Source organism: Pyrgilauda ruficollis, unplaced genomic scaffold (genome assembly GCF_017590135.1).
Source record: "Pyrgilauda ruficollis isolate IOZ18807 unplaced genomic scaffold, ASM1759013v1 scaffold31, whole genome shotgun sequence".
Classification (NCBI taxonomy): Eukaryota; Metazoa; Chordata; class Aves; order Passeriformes; family Passeridae; genus Pyrgilauda; species Pyrgilauda ruficollis.
This window is the reverse complement of record NW_024524489.1, coordinates 7,866,972-7,891,502: the sequence shown is the minus strand read 5'-3', so window position 1 is coordinate 7,891,502 and position 24,531 is coordinate 7,866,972. Positions and strand designations below refer to the sequence as shown.

The 24,531-nt window shown below is 39.8% G+C and overlaps 1 protein-coding gene across 2 annotated transcripts in view; it reads left to right on the top strand.

Moving 5' to 3' along the window:
- Nucleotides 1-24,305, top strand: part of TMEM63A (transmembrane protein 63A) — a 30,755-nt gene extending 6,450 nt beyond the window's left edge. For both annotated transcript variants that reach the window (XM_041474095.1, XM_041474094.1), the window contains exons 6-24: nucleotides 569-606; nucleotides 1,760-1,902; nucleotides 4,361-4,412; nucleotides 5,563-5,671; nucleotides 6,053-6,123; nucleotides 6,832-6,912; nucleotides 7,548-7,671; nucleotides 8,021-8,154; nucleotides 10,375-10,512; nucleotides 11,625-11,778; nucleotides 12,527-12,633; nucleotides 14,214-14,300; nucleotides 14,939-15,001; nucleotides 15,975-16,137; nucleotides 16,985-17,090; nucleotides 18,027-18,194; nucleotides 21,489-21,604; nucleotides 22,541-22,603; nucleotides 23,199-24,305. In XM_041474095.1, coding sequence (XP_041330029.1) covers nucleotides 569-606; nucleotides 1,760-1,902; nucleotides 4,361-4,412; nucleotides 5,563-5,671; nucleotides 6,053-6,123; nucleotides 6,832-6,912; nucleotides 7,548-7,671; nucleotides 8,021-8,154; nucleotides 10,375-10,512; nucleotides 11,625-11,778; nucleotides 12,527-12,633; nucleotides 14,214-14,300; nucleotides 14,939-15,001; nucleotides 15,975-16,137; nucleotides 16,985-17,090; nucleotides 18,027-18,194; nucleotides 21,489-21,604; nucleotides 22,541-22,603; nucleotides 23,199-23,369 — 2,088 coding nt within the window. In that variant the 3' untranslated portion in view covers nucleotides 23,370-24,305. The remainder of the gene's footprint in view (nucleotides 1-568; nucleotides 607-1,759; nucleotides 1,903-4,360; nucleotides 4,413-5,562; nucleotides 5,672-6,052; nucleotides 6,124-6,831; nucleotides 6,913-7,547; nucleotides 7,672-8,020; nucleotides 8,155-10,374; nucleotides 10,513-11,624; nucleotides 11,779-12,526; nucleotides 12,634-14,213; nucleotides 14,301-14,938; nucleotides 15,002-15,974; nucleotides 16,138-16,984; nucleotides 17,091-18,026; nucleotides 18,195-21,488; nucleotides 21,605-22,540; nucleotides 22,604-23,198) is intronic.
- Nucleotides 24,306-24,531: the final 226 nt, after the last annotated feature.

Here is a 24,531-nt window from a genome sequence, read left to right as displayed (position 1 = left end):
AACTTCAGAATGAGCCATGCAAGAGTTGTCCAGTGGTGGCATCCTGTTTTCAACATTTTATATATACATGCATCAACTTAATATCTAGCCTTGCAATTAATTATTTGTCTGAGCATCAAAAGCATACTGGTGGTTGATAAGGATTGCTCTGCTATTTGTGCACTTTGCTTCATCTTTTTAAAACCCTAAAGCAACTTTAGCTGTTGAGTAACACGTGCCCATTTAGTTGGATAATGTTCACTTGAAAAGAGGAGCCCTTTTGAGAGAGAAGGGGGTTTTTTTGATGCTCGTGGGATGCTCAGTGAGATGTGAATTCTGCTATCCAGTTTCATTGGGGGATTTGTAAACCTATATAAAAAGCCTTTCTTTTAATGTAATCACAGCAGTGTTTTTAACAAGAATTTAACTGATTAACTTTTATTAGTCCCTTGTATTTCAGAGCAACAAGCTGCCAGCTTTTTAGCTAAGAGACTGTCTTAATAGAAAGACTTGTCTTAATTGGATGGTTTAGACTCTAATTTTTGTATGTCAGCTCCTAAAAACTTCTTTTCTTTAAATTTTTTAATAGGGGTTTTGTTCTTGGATTACAGCTGCTTTTCGGATGCAGTAAGTATATGAAACAGAAATAGTGAGCTGTGGTTTGCTTTGATCTTTTTTAATTTAGAAAGGAGGCTTTCATTCCAAAATTTTGGGGGTTATTTTCCCATTTGAGTAGATAGAGTTTTAATAAAAGCACTGATACAGGTGCCTTCGGTTGGTTGAAAAAAGGAAGTGAAAATAAGGTCAACTTATGGGAATACTTTTTCAGGATACAGTTGTCCTGCTAGAAACCCAGGGACTTCCCAGTCTTGGGCCAGTGTGTGAATCTGAGAGAATCTATAGCATTTATATGGATTCAGAGCTAATAATTACACTCTAGGAATTTTACTCTTCAAAGAGTACCTCGTGGGTGTTCCCCTGTTTGAAGCCAGTAGGGCCCCAGGCAGGCAGTTGGATTTCCCTGCAAGGGTTTCTGTGGAGAGCTGATGGTTTAGTTGGGGCTGGAATTGGCTAACTAGGGAAAGTCCATCCCAGTGTTTCCCAGAAACTGAATGTTAAACATGCGATGTGCATTCTTTATGTCTCTGGGGCTTAGTAGATCATGACTTTAAAAATCAGTTTCTAGCTTGGATATATTGAAATATGAAAGGATTGGGGGTTAAGCCTGTCCTTCTTCATTTTTGCTAGTTCAGTTCCTTCCTTTTCTAAGTTCTCCTATTCTAATGATCTAATCTGCTGACTGTGGAGAGATGGTGAGAGTTCATTCCAAAGCCTTTTATATCTCCTGTTAGCTGGATGTCATAAGAGTGATGTGGTTCTATGGTAATTTGCCTCCCAGGGGGCCTTTATGGGGATGAGTGAGTACTGTCACTGATCTTAAATTTGGAGAGCTAGGCTTGTGACTGGCATGAAGCAGGAGGTCACAGCTAAAGACTTTGTCCTCTTCTAGTCCAGAAGAATTTGGATTCATATTTGCTTTTCAGATTATTGTTTCAATCTTAAATTCCCTAGTGTTAGATTTTGTATAGTGGTATTGCACAAGAAAAACACACTTTTGGAACCTGAATTTACACGTGAAAGAACCACAGCCATTTTGAAAGCCAATAGGGATTGATGGGAATGGGGATGTCACTGAGTAGACTGAGGATCTAATGTGTGTTCATAAACCACTCCCAAGAATATTAAGTAAGCTGACCATGTGCTTTTCTGGCTGATGCAGTGATGATGAGATTCACGAGAGGTGTGGTGAAGATGCCATCCATTACCTCGCCTTCCAGCGTCACATCATCTGCTTGCTGATTGCTATCAGCATTTTGTCTGTGTGTGTGATATTGCCTGTCAATCTCTCAGGTGATCTGCTTGGTAAGAATTTATTATTTTGTATTCTTAGAACAGTTCTTTATTTTATATAATAGCAAAAACTCTTTAGGATTTTTTTTTTTGGTTAAGTTAATAAGGTGGTGTTGTAGTGTTTTAACCACACTAGTGGGTTTACTCTGGCTGGATGCCATCTTCACAAACTGCTGCACCATAAGTCACTTTTCTACAGGGTGCAGTCCTTCATGCACATCATGAGTGCCCCACAGGGTCACAAATCCCACCAGGAAACCTGCTCCAGCATGGGCTCCTCTCTCTGTGGATCCACTGGTCTCTGCCAGGACCCTCCTCCAGCACAGGCCTCCCACAGGACTGCAGCCTCCTCTCAGGCATCCACCTTCTCCAGTGTGGGTCTTCTCCATGGGCTGCAGGTGGATCTCTGCATCCCCATGGTTCTCCACCATGGGCTGCAGGGAAACCTCAGCTCTGGTGCCTGAAGCGCCTCCTGACCTTGGTGTCTGCAGAGTTGTTCCTCTCGCATATTCTCACTCTGCTCTTCTCTGTCTGCAGTTAGATCTGCACAGTGACTTTTTTCTCCTTCTGAAACGTGTTATCATGGAGGCATTACTATCATTCCTAATTGGCTTGGCCTCAGCCAGCAGTGGGTCTGTCCTGGAGCTGGCTGGAATTGGCTCTTTTGGACATGGGGGAAGCTTCTGGCAGCTTCTCACAGAATCCACCTCTGTAGCCCCCTTGTTACCTAAACCTGGCCACACAAACCCAACACACTCCCTCAGATTGATGTGAAATTGGTGTGATTGTAGGGAGCTCTTTAAACAGTTGTCAGAAACAAGATTGCAGAGCTCCGGCAAACAAGACTTAGATGACAAGACTTAAAAAGGCTCAAGGCAGAATTAACTTTACCCATGCCTTCTTAACTGGGGTTGATCATTATGGTTTTTATTGGTGGTGATTGTCAATGGAAAACATCTTCACAGCTGAGAAATCTTTTTCTATTATCCAGTCTGAACCTCTTTTGCTTCAATTAATTTAAAATAATTTTTTTATCTGTCACTTGAGATAATAGGTTATTCTTTTCCTTTTTACAAAATCCTTGTAGCTGCTTGAGAATTATAAACATTTTTATCTGCTTTTTCCTCTTTCTCATAAACAAACCAGTTAATTTGGTCTTTAATGAGAAATATTTTCCATTTGGCTGATCATAAAATCATCAACCATGCTTTGAAATTTTTATTTAATCTAGCTACACTGTCTCCCATTGTTTCTTTAAGTCTTTGTTTGTGTCTCAAAATTGGACAAATCTTGCAGAGACTTTGTCAATGCTGACTAGATAAAGTTCATGGTGCAGTCTAGTCCTCATTATGTCTTCCATTGTGGCACCTACAATGTCCTCTAGTCTGCCATTCAGTTTGCTGGTGGGAAACCTGAGTTCTTTGAGTGAGGTCTCTGTTAAACCCTGTTTATACATTCTTCCATTTTTGATTATGAGCCCTTACAATCCCATTTCATACCTGACTTTGTATCAATCTCCTCAAGATGATGTTTAAAGTGTTGTTCATGGTTTTTAAGAACCTTGTGACATAGCTCTTGTCTGTAATAGAATACATTGTATCTTTTCCTTTTTGTACTGTTTACCTTTGGTACTTCCATCTTTTATGGTACCTCCCTTTTATGAGCTCTTTCTTGGCAATTCTCTGTTTATATTAAAATGAGGGTTTTATTAAAGCAGAGCAATATAGCTTCTGTTTTTCTGCATTAACCTTTGAGTTAATGAGTGAGTCTGGGAAATACAGCAGAAACCAAAGGTTTAGTATCTCTCCCCTTCTTCCTCCTCTTCCACTGTAAGCTGATTTGTGCATTTTCAGTTGTGATTACTTAACTTGCAATGTGGTTTAACAGTCTGGGCTGGAAGGACTGTTTAGCTTTCTAGGAACACTAAACTCCTTTTTCTTTGTGATCATTTGCTCAATTTTCCCTCACTTGCATTACAATTTTATGAAATACTTGACAGTCTATTGAAATAATGTCATGTAAACCCATTTTTGACCTTACCAAGGTTGTCAGCACTGTTTTGTCAACACTGAATTAATGCAGCTTAAAAGCCTGAGATAAGAAATCAGTTAAGATGAAAGAAAAAAGTGAATGAAATATGTTCAATCCCTAAGCAATATTGTTAATGGACATGGAAGGAGATTGGAGGAAGAAAGATAACTGCTTCAAAGATCAAGTGTATAGATTTTCAAAACACTCTACTGTTTTTCTTGATGGCTTGAATGTGGTATAACCTAGGGGTGTCTTTTCCAACTTTAAAACACAGGACAGAGTAAACTAGCATTGATTATGATTCTAAATATTTTTATCAATTAACTTGCTCAGCAATAAAAAGAAATATATCAACTCCTTTAAAAATAGAATAAAAGATGACTTTCTGACTGTAAGTGTTGCATCAGTTAATTTTCCTCCTTGTTCTTGTTCTTCTTAGATAAAGATCCCTATAGTTTTGGAAGAACAACTATAGTAAATTTACAAACCAGGTGAGTCTTGCAGAGTCCCTCTGTGCTGAAGTCTGTTTCCTGCCATGGTCTCTAAACACAACAATTGATACTTGCAGCATGGCTCATGGGGTTGGAATAACTTAATCCCTGTCTGTCAGCTGAAACTGGGATATGTTCTCCTTCAGGCTGTGCACTTGCAGTGCTGATAAGAAATCCTGAGGCTGGGCTTCTGGTCTCTCAGCTCTCACTTCTTACACCACATGTTTCTCTTGGCTAATGACTGCTCACCCAGTGATATTCTTTTCAGAAATTTCCCCATTAAAGGAAACTATGCTTCAGAAAGAATGTAAAGCTGATAGCTTTACTGGAAAGTGCAACTGGGATGATTTAAATTCCCTTACATTAGATTTATGTGTGTGCATATCTCTCCCATCTGAGATTATAACTAAAATTACTTCAATGTGTTTTTCAATGTCTGTAAAATAGTTGAAGTACAAAGCTGCACAAATCTTCTGATTTATTCTTGATCAATCCATATCCATCCCTGGCACCATGTCCAGTAGAATTTCTGTTTTGTTTAACCATGTTATGAAACTAAGTAATAAATGGGGACTTTTTTACTTTGTTGATTTTTTTAATCTGTAAAATAGGTTTGTGTATTTTAGTTTAATTGCAATTATTAATGCTCTTCACAAAACTGAAGAGCTGTTGACAGAACAGAACTTCTGTAAGCTTTGAAGAAGGAGCTATCAGAAGAGCAGAATTTACTCCCTGTATGAGGCTGTTTTCAATTTGAGTAAGGATTGTGTTTAAGGAGAGTTTGATTATGCACTCAGCACAGTAAATAATAAAATAAATAACAACTATTTTGGCAAATAGCATCATATGTCATATATGGCATACAGGTCATCTGAATGAGAAAGTAAAAGTCAAACACTGCCTAAATATGTCCATGTCATAGAGCATCTGTTTTCTTTTTAGCTCCATGATCCATAGAATTTTATGAGAAGCAAATAATCCTGTTGGCTGTCCAAGGCATCTGCATAGGTGTGGCTGACTGCAGTAACTGCCTTTTTTCCTTTTTTGTGTTCAGTGAGAGGTTTTGATCTGATTGTCATTTTGAGGGCTGCTTGTATCCGCTGGACAATTGGTTCTTCCTGTTTCTCATATTTCTGTTTTTTTCTGACAGCAATAATCTTCTTTGGCTGCACACAGTTTTTGCTGTTGTTTACCTGATTCTGACTGTTGTCTTCATGAGACATCACATGAAATATGTCACATATAAAGAAGAAAACACAGTAAGTGTCTGTCTTGGAGTGAAAAAAAGGGTATTTGCCAATGGATAATGCTAAAATAGCAAATTGCTAAGGTGCCTCCTGCATGCTAGAAAGTGACATAGAAGTGAAGGAATTGACTGAAAGCAATGCTCTACTGAGTGAATTGTGGAAATGGATGGAGAGAAGGGGGTTGGGGAGTGATTAGTGAAATTTTGCTGTAATCTTTTGCCAGTGTAGAAGGTGTTGTCTTAAATAGATGAGCTCCCACCAAAATCAGAATTACCTACTTTTTTCCCCCGCTCTACTACACTCTAATTGTGCTGTGTCTTGGCCTTCTTTACATTCTTGTTTTCTCTTTTGTAATGTGTTTCATCAAAATGTAACTTGCATTTTCTCTCCCAGGTTAAGTGCACATTGTTCATAACTGGTCTTCCAAAACACGCGAGTGAAGAGATAGTGCAAAACCATTTCACGTAAGTTCCACATTTGAGTAATAACGTTAGCCTCGTAAAATGGTTTGGCGTGGAAAGGACCTTAAAGATCATCAAATTCCAGTTCCCTGCCACAGGCAGGGACACCTTCCACTGGACCAGGTTGCTCAGAGCCCCATCCAACATGACCCTGAACACTTTCAGGTATGGGGCATCCACAGCTTCTCTGAGCAACCTGTTCTAGGGCCTCACTACCCTCACAGTGAAGAAGTTTCTTCTAATATCTAATCTAAACCTATTCTCTTTTTGTTTGAAGTCATTCTTCCTTATCCTGTCACTACATGCCCTTGTAAAAAGTTTCTTTCTTTGTTTAGGAATAGGAGATGTAAAATTGTCCTGGTAGTTTTCCCTGCCCAAGCAGATAAGTTTTTTGAATTTTGCACTGTTTAAAATTCAGAAAAGACTATATTTCAATCAAGTTAGTTAACTGATCTTAAAATCAGAATTTAAGGAAGTGTCTGTGTATCCACGCTTGCCACTCATGCCCCCACACAACTTTTACTTGGAATAAAGCTGTGCATCTCATCTTGAGTAACTTCCAATGACTGTCTGTGGAAGTCTCTGCTCTGATACCTCATTCAGAAATTAAATGAATGATGAGATGCCTGTTAGATACCAGTGCTGCTCTTTGAAACAGTTGCTTCACTGTACTTTATGTTCTTATTGTTCTCATGTGCTACTTCCTTTCAGGGATGCCTACCCAACTTGCACTGTGCTGGAGGTCCAGCTGTGTTACGACGTAGCCAGGCTTATTAACCTCTTCAAAAAAAGGTACTTGTTTTTGTAACCTACACGAGTTTGGCATAATTTTATGAACGTTTTGCTAGTCCTTAATCAACGTGTACCAGCAGTACTAACCTGGTGCATCCTAAAGATGGATTCTGCTCTTCAAGTTCTGCTGTGGACTTCAGTTAGATTATGGAGCTCAGCTCATCTCTTGTTGGTGTGATATGTTGTGTTTTGACTTACTCATTATTTATGTATGTATGTACTTAGTTATTTACAGACAGGCAGTGCAAAGTGAAAAACTGAACTATTGAATTGATAACTGTTAACCCTGCTTCTTTGGCCAGAGGTGCTTATCACAGGAGAGACAAGTGTTATCTTCTGGGCTCTCAAGAGTAACATTGGGTTGTTATTTGTCATGGAACCTCACTACAAGTAGCGAGTAGTCCTAGAACCTCACTACAAGTGTAGGCTGTATAATGATATTACAGACTTGCAAATAAATTATATAAGTAACCAAAATAAACTGCATGTGAATATCTTTGGTGACTGATTAATTTGCTATCAGTCCTTGGCATAATTTTTTCCTCTCAGGGATTATAATCTTTTTAAGCTTGATGTTGATACTTTTTTCTTGCAAAATGTTATGGATGTATTTTTTTATTTTTTTTTTTGTGCAGAAAACAGGCAGAAAAAAGCCTGATTTACTATGAACACCTGCATCAGAAGTATGGCAAGAGGGTCCAAATCAACCCTAAGCCATGTGGCCAATTCTGCTGCTGTGAAATGAGAGGATGTGAAAGGGTGAGAGATTCTGTTCTTTTCTAGTTATAGCTAAGTAGGTTATTAGAGGAGTGGAAAATAGTGTTTGTGTCATGTTTCATTGACCTTCAGAAAATTCTTTATTCATTTATAGCTAATCTGCCATGTTCTTGTACTGCGTAGAAAAGGAATTCCCGAAAACTTTTGAAATGTAATCTTAGTGCACAAACTGAAGTACAAGGAAATCTTTGTCCTGTCTTTGCCTTGTGACATGATTAGTAATTTGTGGGAGTGGCATGAGGAGGGGTGACTATGTTTTGTGTAAGCTGTGTGTTAATGAGGATATTTGCCATCTGGTACTTGCATGTAACAGCCACCAATTTCCCCACAGGAGGATGCTGTAGATTATTATACCAAAGTTAGAAATGAACTTGAGGAAGAATATTCAAAAGAGGAACAAGCTGTTCATAATAACCCACTGGGAATGGCCTTTGTAACATTTCAAGAGAAATCCATGGCAACCTAGTAAGTGTTGTCCATTGCCTTGTTTGCTCTCTTTTTACTAAAATAATAAAACTGATCCCTTGTTTATGTCCCTTGTTTGCTTATGTTGGTTCTTCCTTTCTTCTCTTTTACCATTCTGTGGATTTACTCTGCTTTGCTTTCTGGTAAGTTTTCCCATAAATGTGTTTTAGCCTCTATGCTTTGAATGAAGAAATTATCTAAGAGACTAAAAGGCTTGGGACATTTAATGGGATAAAGAGCCTTTCTCTTCTGTGTGGGATCCAGTCCATCAGGGTAGGTTTTAGGAGGCCAGACTAATTGGTTCTTGAATATGAGTTACTGACAACTACATTTCCTACTGTGCAAATGGTGCAATTACCAAACTATCAGAATGGGTACAAATTACACTGCCAGTTAAGTCATCTCAGCAGGGTAGGCTCAGTGAGGGACCTGGCCACAGGTGATAGATACACATATTCTGTATATCCCTTACCTGTTGTTATAGATATATGTTTAGACCTAATAGCAGAAGTTGTTTTGTGCTTTTATTCAGTCATTTGCAGAGAAAAATGTGTGTAGCCTCTCATGTTCTGTTGGCACTTTGTAAACATCTTTTGTTAACACAGTGGGTAAAGGGAAGCAGAATAATGTTTGTATTGCAACATAACACATCATGCTTTTTTCTATTCTTAGCTTCTGTAGTTTAAATTGTCTGCATTCTTTTGGCCTTCAAGTCAAAGAGAGACAGTTTTTGAGGCTGTTTTTCAAGGAAGTCCAAGATGTAGAATTTCTTGCAAGAATTTGGTATATTGGAGAAAGTTTTGCTTGCTACCCTTTCATTGAGTAGTGACTGTGTGATGAAATCTTCCTCCTCTCTTAATTTTGTAATGAAGTAACATTATGAGATGTGAAAATGAAAGAAGAAATAAGCACTGAAGTTCCTTCTCTAGCTACTGATGTGTTGTATACAATTTTGATGGGATAGTCCCTCCTTGAGCAAGTGTTCTGTGTTGCACTGCAGGCATCTCTGAGTTCAATCATCAAGACCTGAAAATGTTTTAGTTTGTTTAGCTTGGAATTAATGTGGTGGACTCCATTCCCTAGGAAATTAGATTAAATGATGTGTGAAGCTGAGGCTCCCATTAAATTAGAAAGTTACTTGGTGCCCTTAGGATGCTCTGCTCTGTAGGGCCCTGAAATAGGATGAGAGAAACAGAACACCAGAAGTGAGGTTCTGGGGGCTCAGGTGGTTGTAGAAGCTTTTTAGTGATGGCTAAAACTTGCTCTGTATGTATTTTTTAAAATAAACTATCAAAGAATAATCAACTGTCTTAAATACTTGCTGCTGCTTGCTGCTGACAATCTGACATCACTGCTTGAATTCTGGTAAGGAAAAAGTCTGGGGGGTTGAGGGTTGTGTTTTTAGTTTGGTGTTTGTGTGTGTGGCTCTCTGTCTTCTTTATGTTAAGACCACAACTGAGAAAAAAGCATGTTCACAGATTTTGGCATCACCCCATTTAAATGTAATGTGTATTGCTTCTATGCTACTGTAATAAAATAGTTTCTGAATGTGTGCCTCACCCTTCTACTGCTGTCCTTTGAGAGATCTTTGATAGCATTTATTCTGGGCATGCTTAAATTTTCTTTAAGTGCTTTCAGTGTCAGTCAACTCATAATATTGGAAGATAGAATTAAGCACTGTGATTATTTTAGGAGTAGGTGAAAGAGGCTAATATTTTGAATTGTGAGAATACTAGCATGCTAAAAATTCTTCTGAGAATTGGTACTCAAGGCAAAATTGGCTGGTTTGATGCTAGTGTAAAGGATTAGTCTGCAGTCTCATTACATTAGTCTACTTTGATTTGAAGGCAGCTGTATTATGTAAAGATGTTTAGGAAACTCTCTGTCTTTTATTTTTTCCCAATGCTCTCAGACTTTGATATTTTTTTTTTAATATGACTCATTGCTGTTGTTCATGTTGGTAGAAGCAGTAAAGAGTTTAAACCAAGACTGCTTTTTATTTCTAACAAAACATATCTCAGGTCTCTGGTAGCAACTGTTTAAATAATGGTCATTAATGGATAATATGTTAGAGTGTTGTTTAAGCCCTATCTTGATCACAGGTTATTAAAATTTTTAAAAAACCAAAATCCTTTATCACTTATTCCCAGACTTTCTCATTACAATTTTAGCATTTTCAGGTGTATAAAATTGGAAAAATCTTCTTCTTTTTCCTTACAGCATCCTTAAGGACTTCAATGCCTGTAAATGTCAGAGCATTAAGTGTAAAGGAGAACCCCAGCCATCGCCCTACAGCAGGGAGCTGTGTGTGTCCAGCTGGGAGGTTACATATGCTCCTTATCCTGAGAATATTTGTTGGTAAGATTGCTTTCTTGCATCCATTTCTTGGTGATAATGTAGAATTAGAATGGGCACATGACAAATAGGGATGAGTGTGGATTTTTTTAACACTAAACTAAAACTTTATGTGGTGTTGGAATGTGGCTGCTCTGCCTCTTTATTTTCATTTCTGGTGTTCTTCATTGACTTTGGGTCTGTGGACATTATTGGGGTAAAGGACTAGAGTTTTTCCACCCCAAAATTTAAAAAAAAAACAATCCTGTTTATATCTGTCCCTCAGTATTTCCTTTTTTTGAGGCTAGTGAATATCTAATGTTAAGATCTGAGGGAAACAACTTGGTTTTAGTGCTCAGTATCCTCAAAATATGTACATATTTTTCTGAGTTGCCATGTGATGAGCATAACTTGGTCCACTCTGTAAACTCTGGTCTGTCTTCTTCCTGTTCTTTTCCTTTTCTTCCTCCAACCTTGAAGAAGAGGGACCCAGGGATATGCCAAGTACACAAGAAGACTTGTCATAATCAGGGATGTTACTGAACCTCTGTATCCCTGTTTTGTTTGTTCTGAATATTTGGCTTTGCCTGATGCTCAAATCATTCCAGTCCTTTTGGCAACCATCTCAAATAACATTTTAGAACTTTACTTGTGTAAAATCCACAGTTGCTCTTTTAATATGGCAGAAAGGAATGCAGTGTTTGCAAATTGAAATTTTATTTCAAATCACAGTTTTTTGGTAGATTCTGCCTCTGATAGGTATTCTCCTTGCAGAAATTCTCTGTGTCCTCTATCTCTGTCTCTTCTTGTTCCATTTCTGTTTAGTGCTTATGTATTATTGAACAATGAAAGTGTTTCATCCCAAACCTTAACTAGATTAGATATTGTGTTTGTGTAATGAAAGATTAGATATGTTCTTCTGCAAGCACAATTTATGGTATCATTCAAGAGAGGTTGCACAGTTCTCTTATTTCTAATAAAGAAACTTGTGTAGTGCTTTGTTATATAACTTTGAAAGCTTAGCATAGAAAAAGCAGTGCCACCTGTTACTTGACAGATAGTGTATATGTCTTTTTTTAAGAGCAAATGCTTGTTGCTTATTTTAATACCTTTTTTATTTTTACCTCTTTCTCCAGGAAAAATCTTTCAGTGCGTGGATTGAAATGGTGGTTTAGATGGGCTTGCATTAATTTGCTCCTTTTTATTGTGCTGTTTTTTCTTACTACTCCTTCCATAATCATCTCAACCATGGACAAGTTCAATGTCACTAAACCTATTCACTACCTTAATGTGAGTATTGCCGTATGTTTGGATATAGCTGTGGATCAGACCAAAATTTTGGTAAATTGATAGGGTTTCATTGTTTTACCTTCAGTTGGAATTCCTACCTTGCAGCTTCAGTTGAAATTCTCAGAACTGTTTTATGTAGTGCTGATTAAAACCATAACTCCAGAATCAGGACTTTAGCTCTCTTTTGTTCCTGGATAATAGTCTGAAGTAATTTTTATCTGAGGTTTTGTATTATTATAACATGCTTATGTATTTGTGGTAAAAATTTGCAGTCCAAACTTAAATAATTCTACATGTTGTAATCAAAAAATCTTTCCAAAAAATGCAATTTCAAAACCAACTTGTATTTTGATTTTTATTATAAGAAGGGGGCAATTCAGATTTTTAGCTCTGAGGTAATTTTTTTTTAAATTTTGCTTATAGGATTCAAAACAAGATTGCATATATATCTGATCCTAGTTTGACTGCAGCTAGAGCAATTTACAAGCTGTTCTTTTTAAATATTTTCCCAAGTGTAAACTACATAAAAACTACTGTGACACTGCACTCTCATGAAATTTAATTCCAAATCTCATTTTGGTTTTTTGTCTTGCATGCCAGTGCTAAGCACTCAATTTAAGACTTTCTGAATATAATTTCTCCAGTTCATCCTGCTATAATTTACAAAAAGCAAAATATTAGCATTTCTGTTCTACCACAACTGCATGAAAGTGTTTTTAATACTAATTCTCATTTTCTCCCCCACTAGAATCCTGTCATCAGTCAGTTTTTCCCAACTCTCTTGCTCTGGTCCTTCTCAGCTTTGTTACCAACAATTGTCTATTACTCAACTTTGCTGGAGTCCCACTGGACAAAGTAAGCAACTTTTTCCTCTGTTTTTACCTTTTCAGCTGAGCTACTAAGATAAATGAAGTGCTGATCTTTTACAGAGTTCTCAAATCTGCAGACCTGTCCTAGCAGGGAATTTTCTGTTCTTGTCTCTTTCTAGTGTTGTAACCACACTTCAGGGTTTGGGTAATTTGTAACCCACACAACAAATCTAATATGACCACATGATTTGCTTATGCTTTCCCCTGCTCCCCACCTCACTCCTCTTTGTGTTTAATCAGAAAAAAAAAAAAATTGTATGAGCAGGCTCAGGAGGTGTAGCTTCAACAGGAGCATGGCAAGTGCCTCTAATCCCATAATTAACTTGCCCTCTGAGAAGATAGGCCATGTGGCTTGGATCCCCTCCAGGCTGACAACTTATAAAAAGGGCATGCATCTTTTTGTTGTTTGGCATGACAGAATGGTCTGGATGTAACTCCTGGTTCACAGCTCAGATCTGTTGGGTATCAGTGGTGATCTGAGAAGACTTAAAGGGCCAAAGGCCCAGCAGATGTGTTGATGCAAGGGTTTCACACTGAGCTGGTGCACCCCAGAGATGTCAAGCCCACTAATGAGCTGCTGACTTGGAGAAATCAGCACAGCTTGGTTTGGAGTACCAGATTTGATGCCCTGTTTACCTACACACAGATAAAAGCATGGTACTTCAATCTCAACTTCCCTCAGTCTTTATCCATAAAGCTTGTAGTCATTGTTTGTTTTTATATTCTAAGGTAAATTTGGTGGTTTTGCTTTTGGATTTTTATACAATGCTTTTCTAAGACACCATGTCTAGATTCTATTGTTCATTTGTCACAGTTTTATGCTTTTCATCATCTTTGTTTTGGTAGCTGTGCTGCACACGTGAACTTTGAGCCCTTCTCCATCAGTTAAAATAATTTTCTGAAGTCACTAGAGATCACAGATCTGATTTCAAGCCTCGGTGTAGTTACACTGATAGGTCTCACAGTGCCCAAGTGTTCCTATAATCAAATCCCTGTGGTTTTAAAGCCCTATCAGATACCACCTCTAGGAGTCTGTAGTGTTCATAGTGCTGCACTTTTCTGGCAACGGGGTGTCACTGGATCCACGTTCCTGCTGCTGTAGTGGGGGTGTAGCATTAGTAGTGTCATGTTGTTCCCCAAGACTTGACACCTGACAGGGAGGTTGTCTAAGTGTCTGGTTTCTTGGCAGTGGTGCCCTTTTCTGAACTGCTTAATCCCTCCTGGCATGGCACTTGAAGAACTGTTTGTTTCCAAGCTGTTGCAAGATTGAGTGTCTTTGGGTGAGAGACCAGCTGTGCCTGTCGCACGTCCCCATGTGTGTGGTGCACACCTGTAGTGGTGCTCATCCAGAGGCTGGATTAACATTCAGCAAGATTTTTGGTACTGAAAGTCTGCTTGGTCCATATTGGTGAATGTCTCAAAGATGTTTGGTTTTTATCTGGTAGCAATGTGATATGGTAGGGGAAGCTGGGGGTCTGACAAGTGCTGGCATTGTCCAGGAAAGATCCTTCATATGTGGCAGCTGTTTGTATGAGTTTCTCACTCAGTGCCTTTTTATGTTGATAGATCTGCAGAGAACAGAATAATGATGCATAAAGTCTACATATTTTTGATCTTCATGGTATTGATTCTGCCTTCCCTTGGTCTGACCAGGTAAAGAATCATAGTTTAATGAGATAATGGCTGACTACTTTTATAATGAGAAATCTTGTGTTTTCTAGTTGTGAGCTGTAGTCATGTACCCCCACTCCCTTCAGTGTGTGTGGTTATGTTATCATTACACATTAGGTTTCAATATTCATCTTACATCTGGGATCCTCAGAGCCTTAAAAGTTTCCAAAGACTGGCTTTTCTTTTAACAAAGAGATTTAAGACCTTGTAAGATCAATGCCTAATTAAAAGTTGCCCATACTCACCATTATAGCTGAGAACCAAGTTTCCTGACCGTGTCTGATACTTCAGTTGGAGTTGTCCTTTTTTCCCCACCTTTACAGTTTATGACTGTTTCCCCACTATGACAGTTTATGACATGTATTTGTCCTATCTGTATAATAATTGATAAAAATGGATAATAAAGCTTTAATATGAAGTAGATGTTTTTGTTCTGTTCAATTTTGTAGCTTTTTTCTTATTTCTAGCTATCAGTAACTGTGATAAAGCTGAAGTAGTGTTTAGATGATTTGATTAAATTCTTTCAATGCACTATCTTGACTTAAGCTGCTTAAAAAGAAGCATTTTTAAACAGTACTAAGGTGTGGGAGACTGAATTACATTCACCATCTTTCTTTCAGTCTTGATTTTTTTTTCCGCTGGCTGTTTGACAGAGAATCATCTGATTCTGCAGTGAGGCTGGAGTAAGTATTAGCTAAGTAATATTCTCTCTTTGCTATTCCTTTGTAAAGAAATGCTTAGGACTTAAGATTTTTTTTTTTTCTGTTTACTGTCCTTGGTTAGTGTTTATTAAAATTTGCTCAGGGTTGCTACTTTGGGATGATGTTGAGCTTCTGAATAAGGGGAGGAGACAATAAGATTGGACATTAGAAAGAATTTCTTCACAGAAAGGATGATAAGATACTGGAATTGGATGAGGATTGTTGAGTATGATTGACAGGGGATCTTCTCAAGGATTACAGTGAGACCAAAGAGCTGCAGCAGTTCTCTTTCTGTAATCCAGTGAACCTTGATTTTAAGAAAAATGTATGTTTTTGCACACATTATGTCGCAAATGTGCAGATATTGGTTATTTTAAGTCCCTGTGCCTGGAGGGAAAGAATAGAATGCAATTGTTAGGGCATAGATTTCCAAATGCAGTTTCAAAATCGGTAACAGGAAGACAATTAGGAGTTACTAAGTTAGGAGAGATGATTATTCTATTGCAGTCTTATCTCATCTTGTGTCAGGTTGCTGTTGCAGACATCAGATGATGCTCTTGTCTGCTGTCAGCCACCCATCAGGCTGCTGCATCTTTTTGTGAACAGTTTACTCCTCACCTGAACTGCACCTCAGCCAGGCTCTTACATACCTGGCTGCATTTGTAGCTGTGCACTATTCTTTTACAACAAGGTTAGCAGAAGTTCTGCTGGCCACTTCCTAACCTATATGGTACTTATCATTACCATAAGAGATTTCCAAAGGCAGTGGGCATACATTGTACACCTCCAATGTATTCTTTTACAACAAGGTTAGCAGAAGTTCTGCTGGCCACTTCCTAACTTATATAGTGCTTATCCTTACCATAAGATTTCCAAAGACAATGGGGATACATTGTACACCTCCAGTGTTTTGCTTGCCTTCCTCCCAGTCAGTGTCTGGTGTCTTTCCTGGCAGATGTGTTTTCCTGCCTGACCAGGGAGCTTTCTTTGTGAACTACGTGATTGCCTCAGCTTTCGTGGGCAATGGGATGGAGCTGCTGCGCCTGCCGGGCCTCATCCTCTACACCATACGCATGATCATGGCCAAGTCCACAGCAGAGAGGAAAAACATCAAACAGGTATTGGAGCCCCTCCTGAGCAGGAGGCATTTCAATGACTGATCCTTGTCAGAAACAGTGGGAGCACCCATCCTTCATACCATTAACCATCATCTCCTGACATTTTTTTTTTAGCCTTTGTTTCGCTTGTCCACGACAGGTTCATATTCCCTTCATTCACAGCTCAGATAACAGGGAGGGATTTATTCCAGTCAGAGATGGTCAAAAATCAAAACACAAGCTCTGAGTTTCAGGTATCAATCTCTTCATAGCTCTTAGTCAGAGTTTTATGGTTTGGATTTTATAGAATAGTTCTGATTTTATCTTATAGTCTGAACTTCAGGGGTTTTTTCATTCAAATCTGTCTAGAGTTAATTTCTTCTGTTAGCCGTCAGGTGTGTACAGCTTGCTTTAAACTGAACATACACCTAGCAAAATATATATTTTTGCCTATATTGCATTTTAAGAGATGGACTTTCACTTCCAGGTGAAGTGTCATCCTGTAGCTTGAAATTCCAGGTGTTACAATGGGAACTTAAGCCTGTATGTAGCTACCACAGTGAGGTGAATGTTCTGAGTCTGGCACAATTATTTTCTGCCTTGTGATCTTAAGGAGCTGCTTCTTGTAGATGCAGATTCTCTGAGAAATTACTTTAAGTCTAAGAAAGAAACTGCATTTTTTTGTATGTCCAGATAATAAAAACACAAAATACTTAATCTAATTACATCATTTCTGCCTCTTAGGGAAATAACTGATCTCTCAGAATGAATAAGATAAGGTGAATTGTTGCTTTAGGGAATCTATTCTTAACTCCTGACACATTGATGGATGACTTGAGAGTTTTGGGTGTTTTGTTTTTTTTCCTAGCAACAGGCATTTGAATATGAATTTGGAGCAATGTATGCCTGGATGCTGTGTGTGTTCACTGTCATCATGGCCTACAGCATCACATGTCCCATCATTGTCCCTTTTGGTGAGTTTTCCAGTGGCCACTGTGGGAGTGAGATGGGGCATGTGGGAAGTTTGGAAGGCTCAGCTCTGCATTCTTATTCCCATTCAAATGTTGATAATCCTTAGGACTAGGATCCAAGTTTCCTTCCCTTCTCGTGGAAGAACAGTGAAAAAGATGATTAATTACTTAGCTCTTGTACTGTCTTTAAAAGTTGAAAGTCCATTTAATGTCTATTAGATATTTATTTTATTTCTCAAATTTGAGTGTACTGGCTTTGGTAGTGAGGGGTTTACATCAGACATAAGTAGTACTAAATAATTTTATATAGTTGGTATTTTCATTTTCTAATCCAAAACTTTACAGAGCTAGATACAAGATAATTATCCAAATTAGATATTGTTCAGAACTGGTTTAATCAACAACCTTATTTTTGAGAGAATGTGGCCAATTTTTTTGTAACAATGTAATTGATATTTACTTACATTCTGTTTTGTATGCAGTTGTAAATATCTGAATGTGCCACTGCATCCCAGAGCTGTTACAATTCATATCTGCCACAGCAGTTGCTGTTTGTTTGGATAAGAAATAGCTGACTTGAAATCCAGTCATGAATCTGGTGAAGGCTGAGAGGGAGACGTTAAGCCACTGTCATGCCTTCCTTACCAGCAACAGTGGAAGGGGAGTTGGGAAGTCTTCCCTACTGGCTTGGCCTCATGTGCCAGCACCTGGCAGGAGCTCTGGGCTCTCCCTGGGAGCACAAGAGGCACCACAGAAGAGTGTGTGGAGAGGGGAGGGATGGAGGTGCAACAAGCTCAGCTCCTAAGCTTTAGGAGCAGGTTGTCTTGCAGCTGTGCCCCCCTCGTGTCTGAGCTACATCCACTCTGTTAGTGCAGACCTCCTCACAGAGTTGCTGCTTTTTATCAAACCTCTGCTTGGCTCTGCTGTTTTCCCTGCCAGGTTTGATCTACATCCTCCTGAAGCACATGGTGGACCGTCACAACCTCTACTACGCCTACCTCCCTGCCAAGCTGGAGAAGAAGATGCACTTTGCAGCTGTCAATCAGGCCCTGGCAGCTCCCATCCTCTGCCTTTTCTGGCTCTATTTTTACTCATTTGTGAGGCTGGGTAAGTATGACCTGTTTCAACCTGGAAGGTGCTCCCAGCTCTCTTGCCAGCATCCCTGAATTAGATGTGAGCTCTCATAAAGCTTTCATAAGCTTTGTGGACTTTTCTATTTCCTTCCCTAAAGGGGGAGTCATGGTGGTTTTCTGTGGAACTGAACTACACAAGATTTGCCCAAGAGCCTTTGATGGAGATGGCTGATATATTAAACTGTTAGCATGGGACTCCATGTTCCTTCATCTCACAGGAGATGGTGTATTCCTTAAATCAGTATACCTCAAATTGGCCAGTTGGGCTGTGAAGTGACAGACAGTAAAAATTACTACATAGAACAAAAATCTACTCAGAATTAGCTCTTTATAGTGAGATGATCACTGGCTTCACTACCTGCATTTGTGCAGCCTGGGCATAAGTTTAATTTGCCTGGCTGAATTGGCTGCTACCTTGGTTGTACAGCCATCACTTAGGAAAAAATGCTAAAATGTTGGCTAATGCTACTCCTTCTGTGTTCTACATCATCCATCAAATTTTACATTGAAGACTGCAGTGAGATGTTGACTCTCTTTCCCACACTGGAGTTTAAAACCTCATGTTTTGTATGTACTTTAAAATACAGACATTCTGTGTTTTGCAAATACTTGGCATTGATCGTATTGGCCGTGCTGTACCAACATCTTTGATGTCAAAAAAAGGGTAGGCAACAGCTTATGGGTTTTTATCCATGATACAGGAGAAAGCATTTGGCATGGAATGGGGATGTCAGTGATGCTGGAAGGGTTGGGTTCCCCTTCGTTAGAAGGAAGCTCCTGACAGCTAACTGTATTGTGCCCTCATGACAAATGATTGTGTTTTTTAGCATAGCAGCATTCAGAAAGGTATTGTTGGCAGGCTGTCATCCAACTTTAGGGAGAGGTAAAGCTATAGGGAAAGCTCCCTGTGGATGCAAGGGGCACTTGGAACTATTGCTTCAGGCTGTCCTTGGATTTGAACAGATGTTCCTGCATTACTTGTATGTTTGAGAGCTTGTTTTTTCCTTTGTTTTGAGAGTTGCTTTTGCAACCAGGAGGACCAACAAATCTGGTCCTCTAAATTAACAGGAGAATTTCTAGAGCATGCTTGAGAAAAATCAACTCCAAGCACTCAGCCTCTGATGCACCTCTTTAATTGTTAGGAAGGAAATCCTGGTGAAGTAAAAATGAAATCTTTATTATAATGTTTTCTAGTTCTGGATGGTAAAACCATCATTTTTCAGGGACCTTAATAATGGGAAACACAGGCTGGGTTACCATGTTTGCCTTGGTCAGTGTAGAGTATCCTGTTTTGCAGGATGTTGTTCAGTGGTTTGTCAGTGCACAGGGCAGTCTGAGAAGTAGGAATTTGATACTTTGATTTCATTGCCATTGATTTCATTGCTGTTTCTTGTGCCAAAAAGAAGGAAGGAAGGATAAGAGAGCTCTGCTTCCTTATCTGCAAAATAGATCAGTTTATGGTATAAAGCTTGATTGGTCATTGACTTGTGTGGTTGGCTTGATATGGGTGTTTCAGTCTGGTTGCAGAGTCCAGTGACAATACTCTGGTTTCTCACTCCTCATACATTAATGTAAAGGTGGAAAGACCTCTCCCCCATTCTCAGTCAGAATCAAAACCCACCTGACTGCATACAGAAGGTGAGAAGCTGCACCCATTTTTTCCTTCTCAGTGCCTGTATTCTTTCTGAAATCTTATGCCTGCCTGCCATCCACCCACCCACCCACCCATCCTACACCACTGGGCCTCTCACCACAGAGGAGGTGAGGTCCTATCTGCAGTTCAAGCCCCATCTCCTGGGACAGTCACTTGAATCCCATGTTCTCCAGAGCTGTTGGCAGGCAGGAGTTGTTCTGAGGACACTGTGCAGGGAAAACTGATGTGGGAGACTTTTCCTTCCCTAATCTCTACTGTTTGCCTTGTGGTTTGCACAAATACAATGGCTTTGGTGTAGACACACCTTGCCACCTGATAAATACTCATGTAACCTGTGCTTATAAAAACAAGCCCCTCTGAAGGACATTCCAGAATACCCCTAGGGAGGTTTTTTCACTTCCCTTTTTTTGTTTGAATAGTGATGTGTTCGTAGAGCTTTTCTGGTTTTGTTTTTTGCATGTGTGTGGTGGTTTTCCCCTTGTGAACAGACGTGTGCAGGGCTTCTATAACCTGGCAAAGTGTAAAACTTGTCTATTCTGTGCCACTGCATATGCTGAGGTTACCACAAAAATGTCTGAGAGTTGGTGTTGCCTCTTTTGTCTGAAGAAGCTTGGAAACAGCTAGGGCTTGCAGTGATGTATACTTTTTCCTAATATTCTATTCAAGTCATCTTTACTGCAAAATGAGATTAATTTCTTTAGAATATTTCCCTAGTGGATTTGGAAAATAAGAAGTCACTGTAATCTTTAATGCTTTTTCCATGCTAGGCAACCATGTCCTTTCCTATAGTTTATTACACTCTCTGAATTAAAACTTACCTATCAGCCTAGTTCATATTTACTGTCCATTCTCTTGGTCTTTTTCCTTGGATTCTTCCCAGTTCTGTCCATATTTTATTGTAGACAAGGCTACCTGTCTGAAGGCTTAGTAGCACTGAATTACTTTGTATAGCTGCCAGAGACTTCAGAGACTTGTCTTTTTTTTTTTTTCATTTTCCTCTCTTCCCATGTTCTTTGATACCACTATTGACTGCTTTCTAGCAGTTGTATGCTGCAGTGCTATTGTTATCCCTCATATCTACATTTATTTTTCCTTCCAAATTGTACTTAATGGCTGTTTTCTACATGCAGTTTTATCTTGCTGCTGGTTTTTTTGTTTTGATCCTTTAAAAGCAGGTGGGATGGTTTTATCTACCAAGACCATTTTGATTCTCCTGTTGCCCCACCTCCATCTCTTTGAGCTGATGGCAAACCATCCAATTTGGTGCCATCATCAAAATTATCAATGTAATTAATATTATATTTCACAGATCATTAATGAAAGTACTTAAGAAGTGGGTCCAGAATGGAGGAATGAGGGAGGAGAAGAATCACTCTGAGTCTTGTCTATCATTTAGGTATTGCAGCAACATTTCTTGGCCTCTAGGAAAAGTGGGAGAACTTAGTATATAATGGTATTCTCTTGTTGGTGGCTGGAAGTGGACTGCCCATTTCTCTAAGAAAAAAAAAATCCATGAGGCTTCTGAAAATGAGCAGGATAAATAAAGGCTTCTTTTGATTTTGTTGGATTTTTCTGCTATATTTTTTTTATTGTATCCTTTGGATATTTTTCTAGGTTTTAAAGCACCTACAACAATGTTTACCTTGCTGGTTGTCAACATCACTATCGTTATTTGCTTGGCTTACACTTGTTTTGGCTGTTTCAAGTACCTGAGCCCACTGAATTATAGGGTAAGTGATGGATACCTGACCTTTCAGCACCTATCTGTGCGCTTGATGGAGCACCAGCTATTCCTGGTGGGTTGTCCCTTCCTTCCTGCTGGCATTGTCTGTTCATGGTGAGATGCCTGAAGAGAGCCAGTAGTGCAGGTAGGCTGCTTGGCAGAGTGGAAAGTCTCTGTGTCTGCAGGAACTGAATTTGAGAGAAAAGAGCAGTATGGAAAAAGTATCCTGGGCTGCATCCAGCAGTGTGGCCAGCAGGTTGAGGGAAGAGATTCTGCCCCTCTGCTCTGGAGAGACTCCACCTGCAGGGCTGCATCCAGCTCTGGGGTTCCAGCACAGGAAGGACATGGACCTCTTGGAGCAAATCCAGAGAATACAACCAAGATGATCAGAGGGGTGGAACACCTCTGCTTTGAGGCCAGGCTGAGAGAATTGGGGGTGTTCAGCCTGGAGAAGAGAAGGCTCTGGGCTGACCTAATTGCTGCCTTCCAGTACCTGAAGGGAGCCTACAAAAAAAGATGGAGAGAGACTTTTTACAAGAGCATGTCGTGAGAGGACAAGAGGGAATGGCTTTAAACTGACAGTAGGTTTAGATTAGGCAATAGTAAGAAATGCTTTGCTGTGAGGTTGCTGAGGCACTAGCACAGGTTGCTCAGTGATGTTGTGGATGCCCATCCCTGAGAGTGTTCAAGGCCAGGGTGGATGGAACTTGGAGCAACCTGGCCTAGTGGAAGGTGTCCCTGCCCATGTCAGGGGCTTGGAGCTGGATGATCTTCTAAGCCAAACCTTTCTATGATTCTGTGTAGAAGGACTGGTGGAGAGAGTGCCAGAACTGCACTGAGATCTGTCTGTGCAGGTTTTGGGTGCTCATGATCTGTGTGTATTGTTTTCACTCACCACTTTGATGTTGTCTCTCTCTCTTTCCCCACCTATTGCTGTTTACAGATTGAAGACACACAAGGTGAAAGAGGAAAAGACACAGATGTACCAACAGTCCCAACATCTTCTGTAAGAAGCTAAGAGTTACTAATATTCCCTTGCATTTCCTAGAAAAACCTAATTTCTCACCCTGCTTACCAAAGAGCTTGTGTAGCACATATTAGTCTGCATGGATTGTGGGATTTCCCAGGTGCATGTGGGACCAGAGAGCTCTGCAGCTGGGCTTCTTGATGCTCCCAGGTGGTGTTCCAGAAGTACCTTTGGCTGCTGTTTTAGGAGTAGCTGAGACACACTGCTTCCAGCAGCTCTGTGTGCTGTGTTCTGTGCCCTGCCCCAGAGAGCCTCACATCTGGACAGCTGCCAAATGCAGTCAGTCGTCACTGCTTTGGTTCTGAATGTTGTGACATGTAGCAGGTCTTGCTTGCCATGTCACTGAGAAGGACGTAGGACTGAGGTAGAAGGAAAGGCCTTGGTGCCACAGTCAAGAGGTGCAGGCAAGTGTTGCACCAGGAAGGCTCCAGCAGGGTGCAAAAGGCCTGAGGTGTTAAGGTGAAGAATGGGAAAAAGATGAAAAGAAGAGTGACAAGGGGAAAAATTCTCCTGGGTGAGTTATCCCAGCCCTGTGCTTTGTGAGACCACTAAAAGCCTTCACTTGTGATTTCAGATGTACGTCCCCCAGGTTTTGCGTCCTCATCCCACCGAAAGGACGGTGCTGGCCCCCACGGAGCAGCTGTCCTACGGCACCATGGACAACACTTGCTCCCAGGCAGAAGGAATCAGAAGCTATGCCACAGGACCTGCAGGTGTGGAGCAGGCATCGGGAGCTTCGCTCTGAGCTGTGTCGTGAGCACGAACACAAGGTGGAGCACTTGGCCCAGGTTTAGCAGAACTAATTCCCTGCCTCCTCCTCCTAAGTATTTGGCGTTATTTATGTATTCCTGCCTGCAGAAAAGGTACAGAAATAATTCATTGTGTGGTCTGCAGCTGTGCTGGGAGATTAAAAAGCAGATGCCTTGGGACTGATTGTTTTCCAGGCTGTCTACACACGTTGTGAAACAAATAAGTTGAACGTGGAGATGCTGATCCTCAGGGACTTCACTTCTGCTAGTTCATCACTTGCCTTATGAAGATAACTTATGCTGCATCTAGATAACTGGTCACCAAAGCCAATGCAGCTATTAGAGCTGTCATTTATTTATTCAAAAGAATTCTTCCCTTTTTAAAAACCCCCAACGTTTATTATTTATAAACTTCTTGGGATGTGTTAAATCCTGAGACAATGCCACTTTTGATGAAAATGCTGTTTGTGTGGGTGCTGAGAATGGTGTGTGGGAGTCTCTCCTCTTTTCACCCAAAGTAGTCAGCATAGTTTTGATCATGTTACTTTTTTTTCCTTTAAAGTGATGAGGGAATAACTGTGCACTTGGGTACTAAGAGTACCAAAGCAAAAAGAGTGGTGTAAAGAAGGGAGTGATTTATCTGATATTGTTTTTATATATTTTTGGAGGGCATTTAGGTTGTTAGTTTCTGTTCACTATTTTTAAGGGCCTTCCACAATGAAAGCTCACCTGCCAACAATAAAGGATGTAAACATTTTATCTCTTTTAGTCTTGGGTTAAAATGACAGATCTCTGGGTTTTCTCTTTGGTGCCAATTATATAAGTTGTAAGATACTAAGTTTTTAAATTATGTAGTAGGTGCTAATCTATTCCGAAGTGCAATGTGTCAAAGTGTAACTAATAATCACGGAGCAATAAAACACTGAGTTTAGAAACATTTCAGGCTGTCTTGATTTATTTATTCTTTTCTCTATGTGTTGAAACAGTCCTTTTGCTGGCTGCCTCACAGCATGGTCATGAACTCTTCATAAGAGCACTGCCACAAACCTTAGAATGACAGTATGTCCCATGAGGAATTTGAATACTTTTGGATTTCTCTAGGGGATGAATCTTGGTGACCTATGGGTAGGAGAAGCTTTTGGCCTTCTGTTTCCTTGC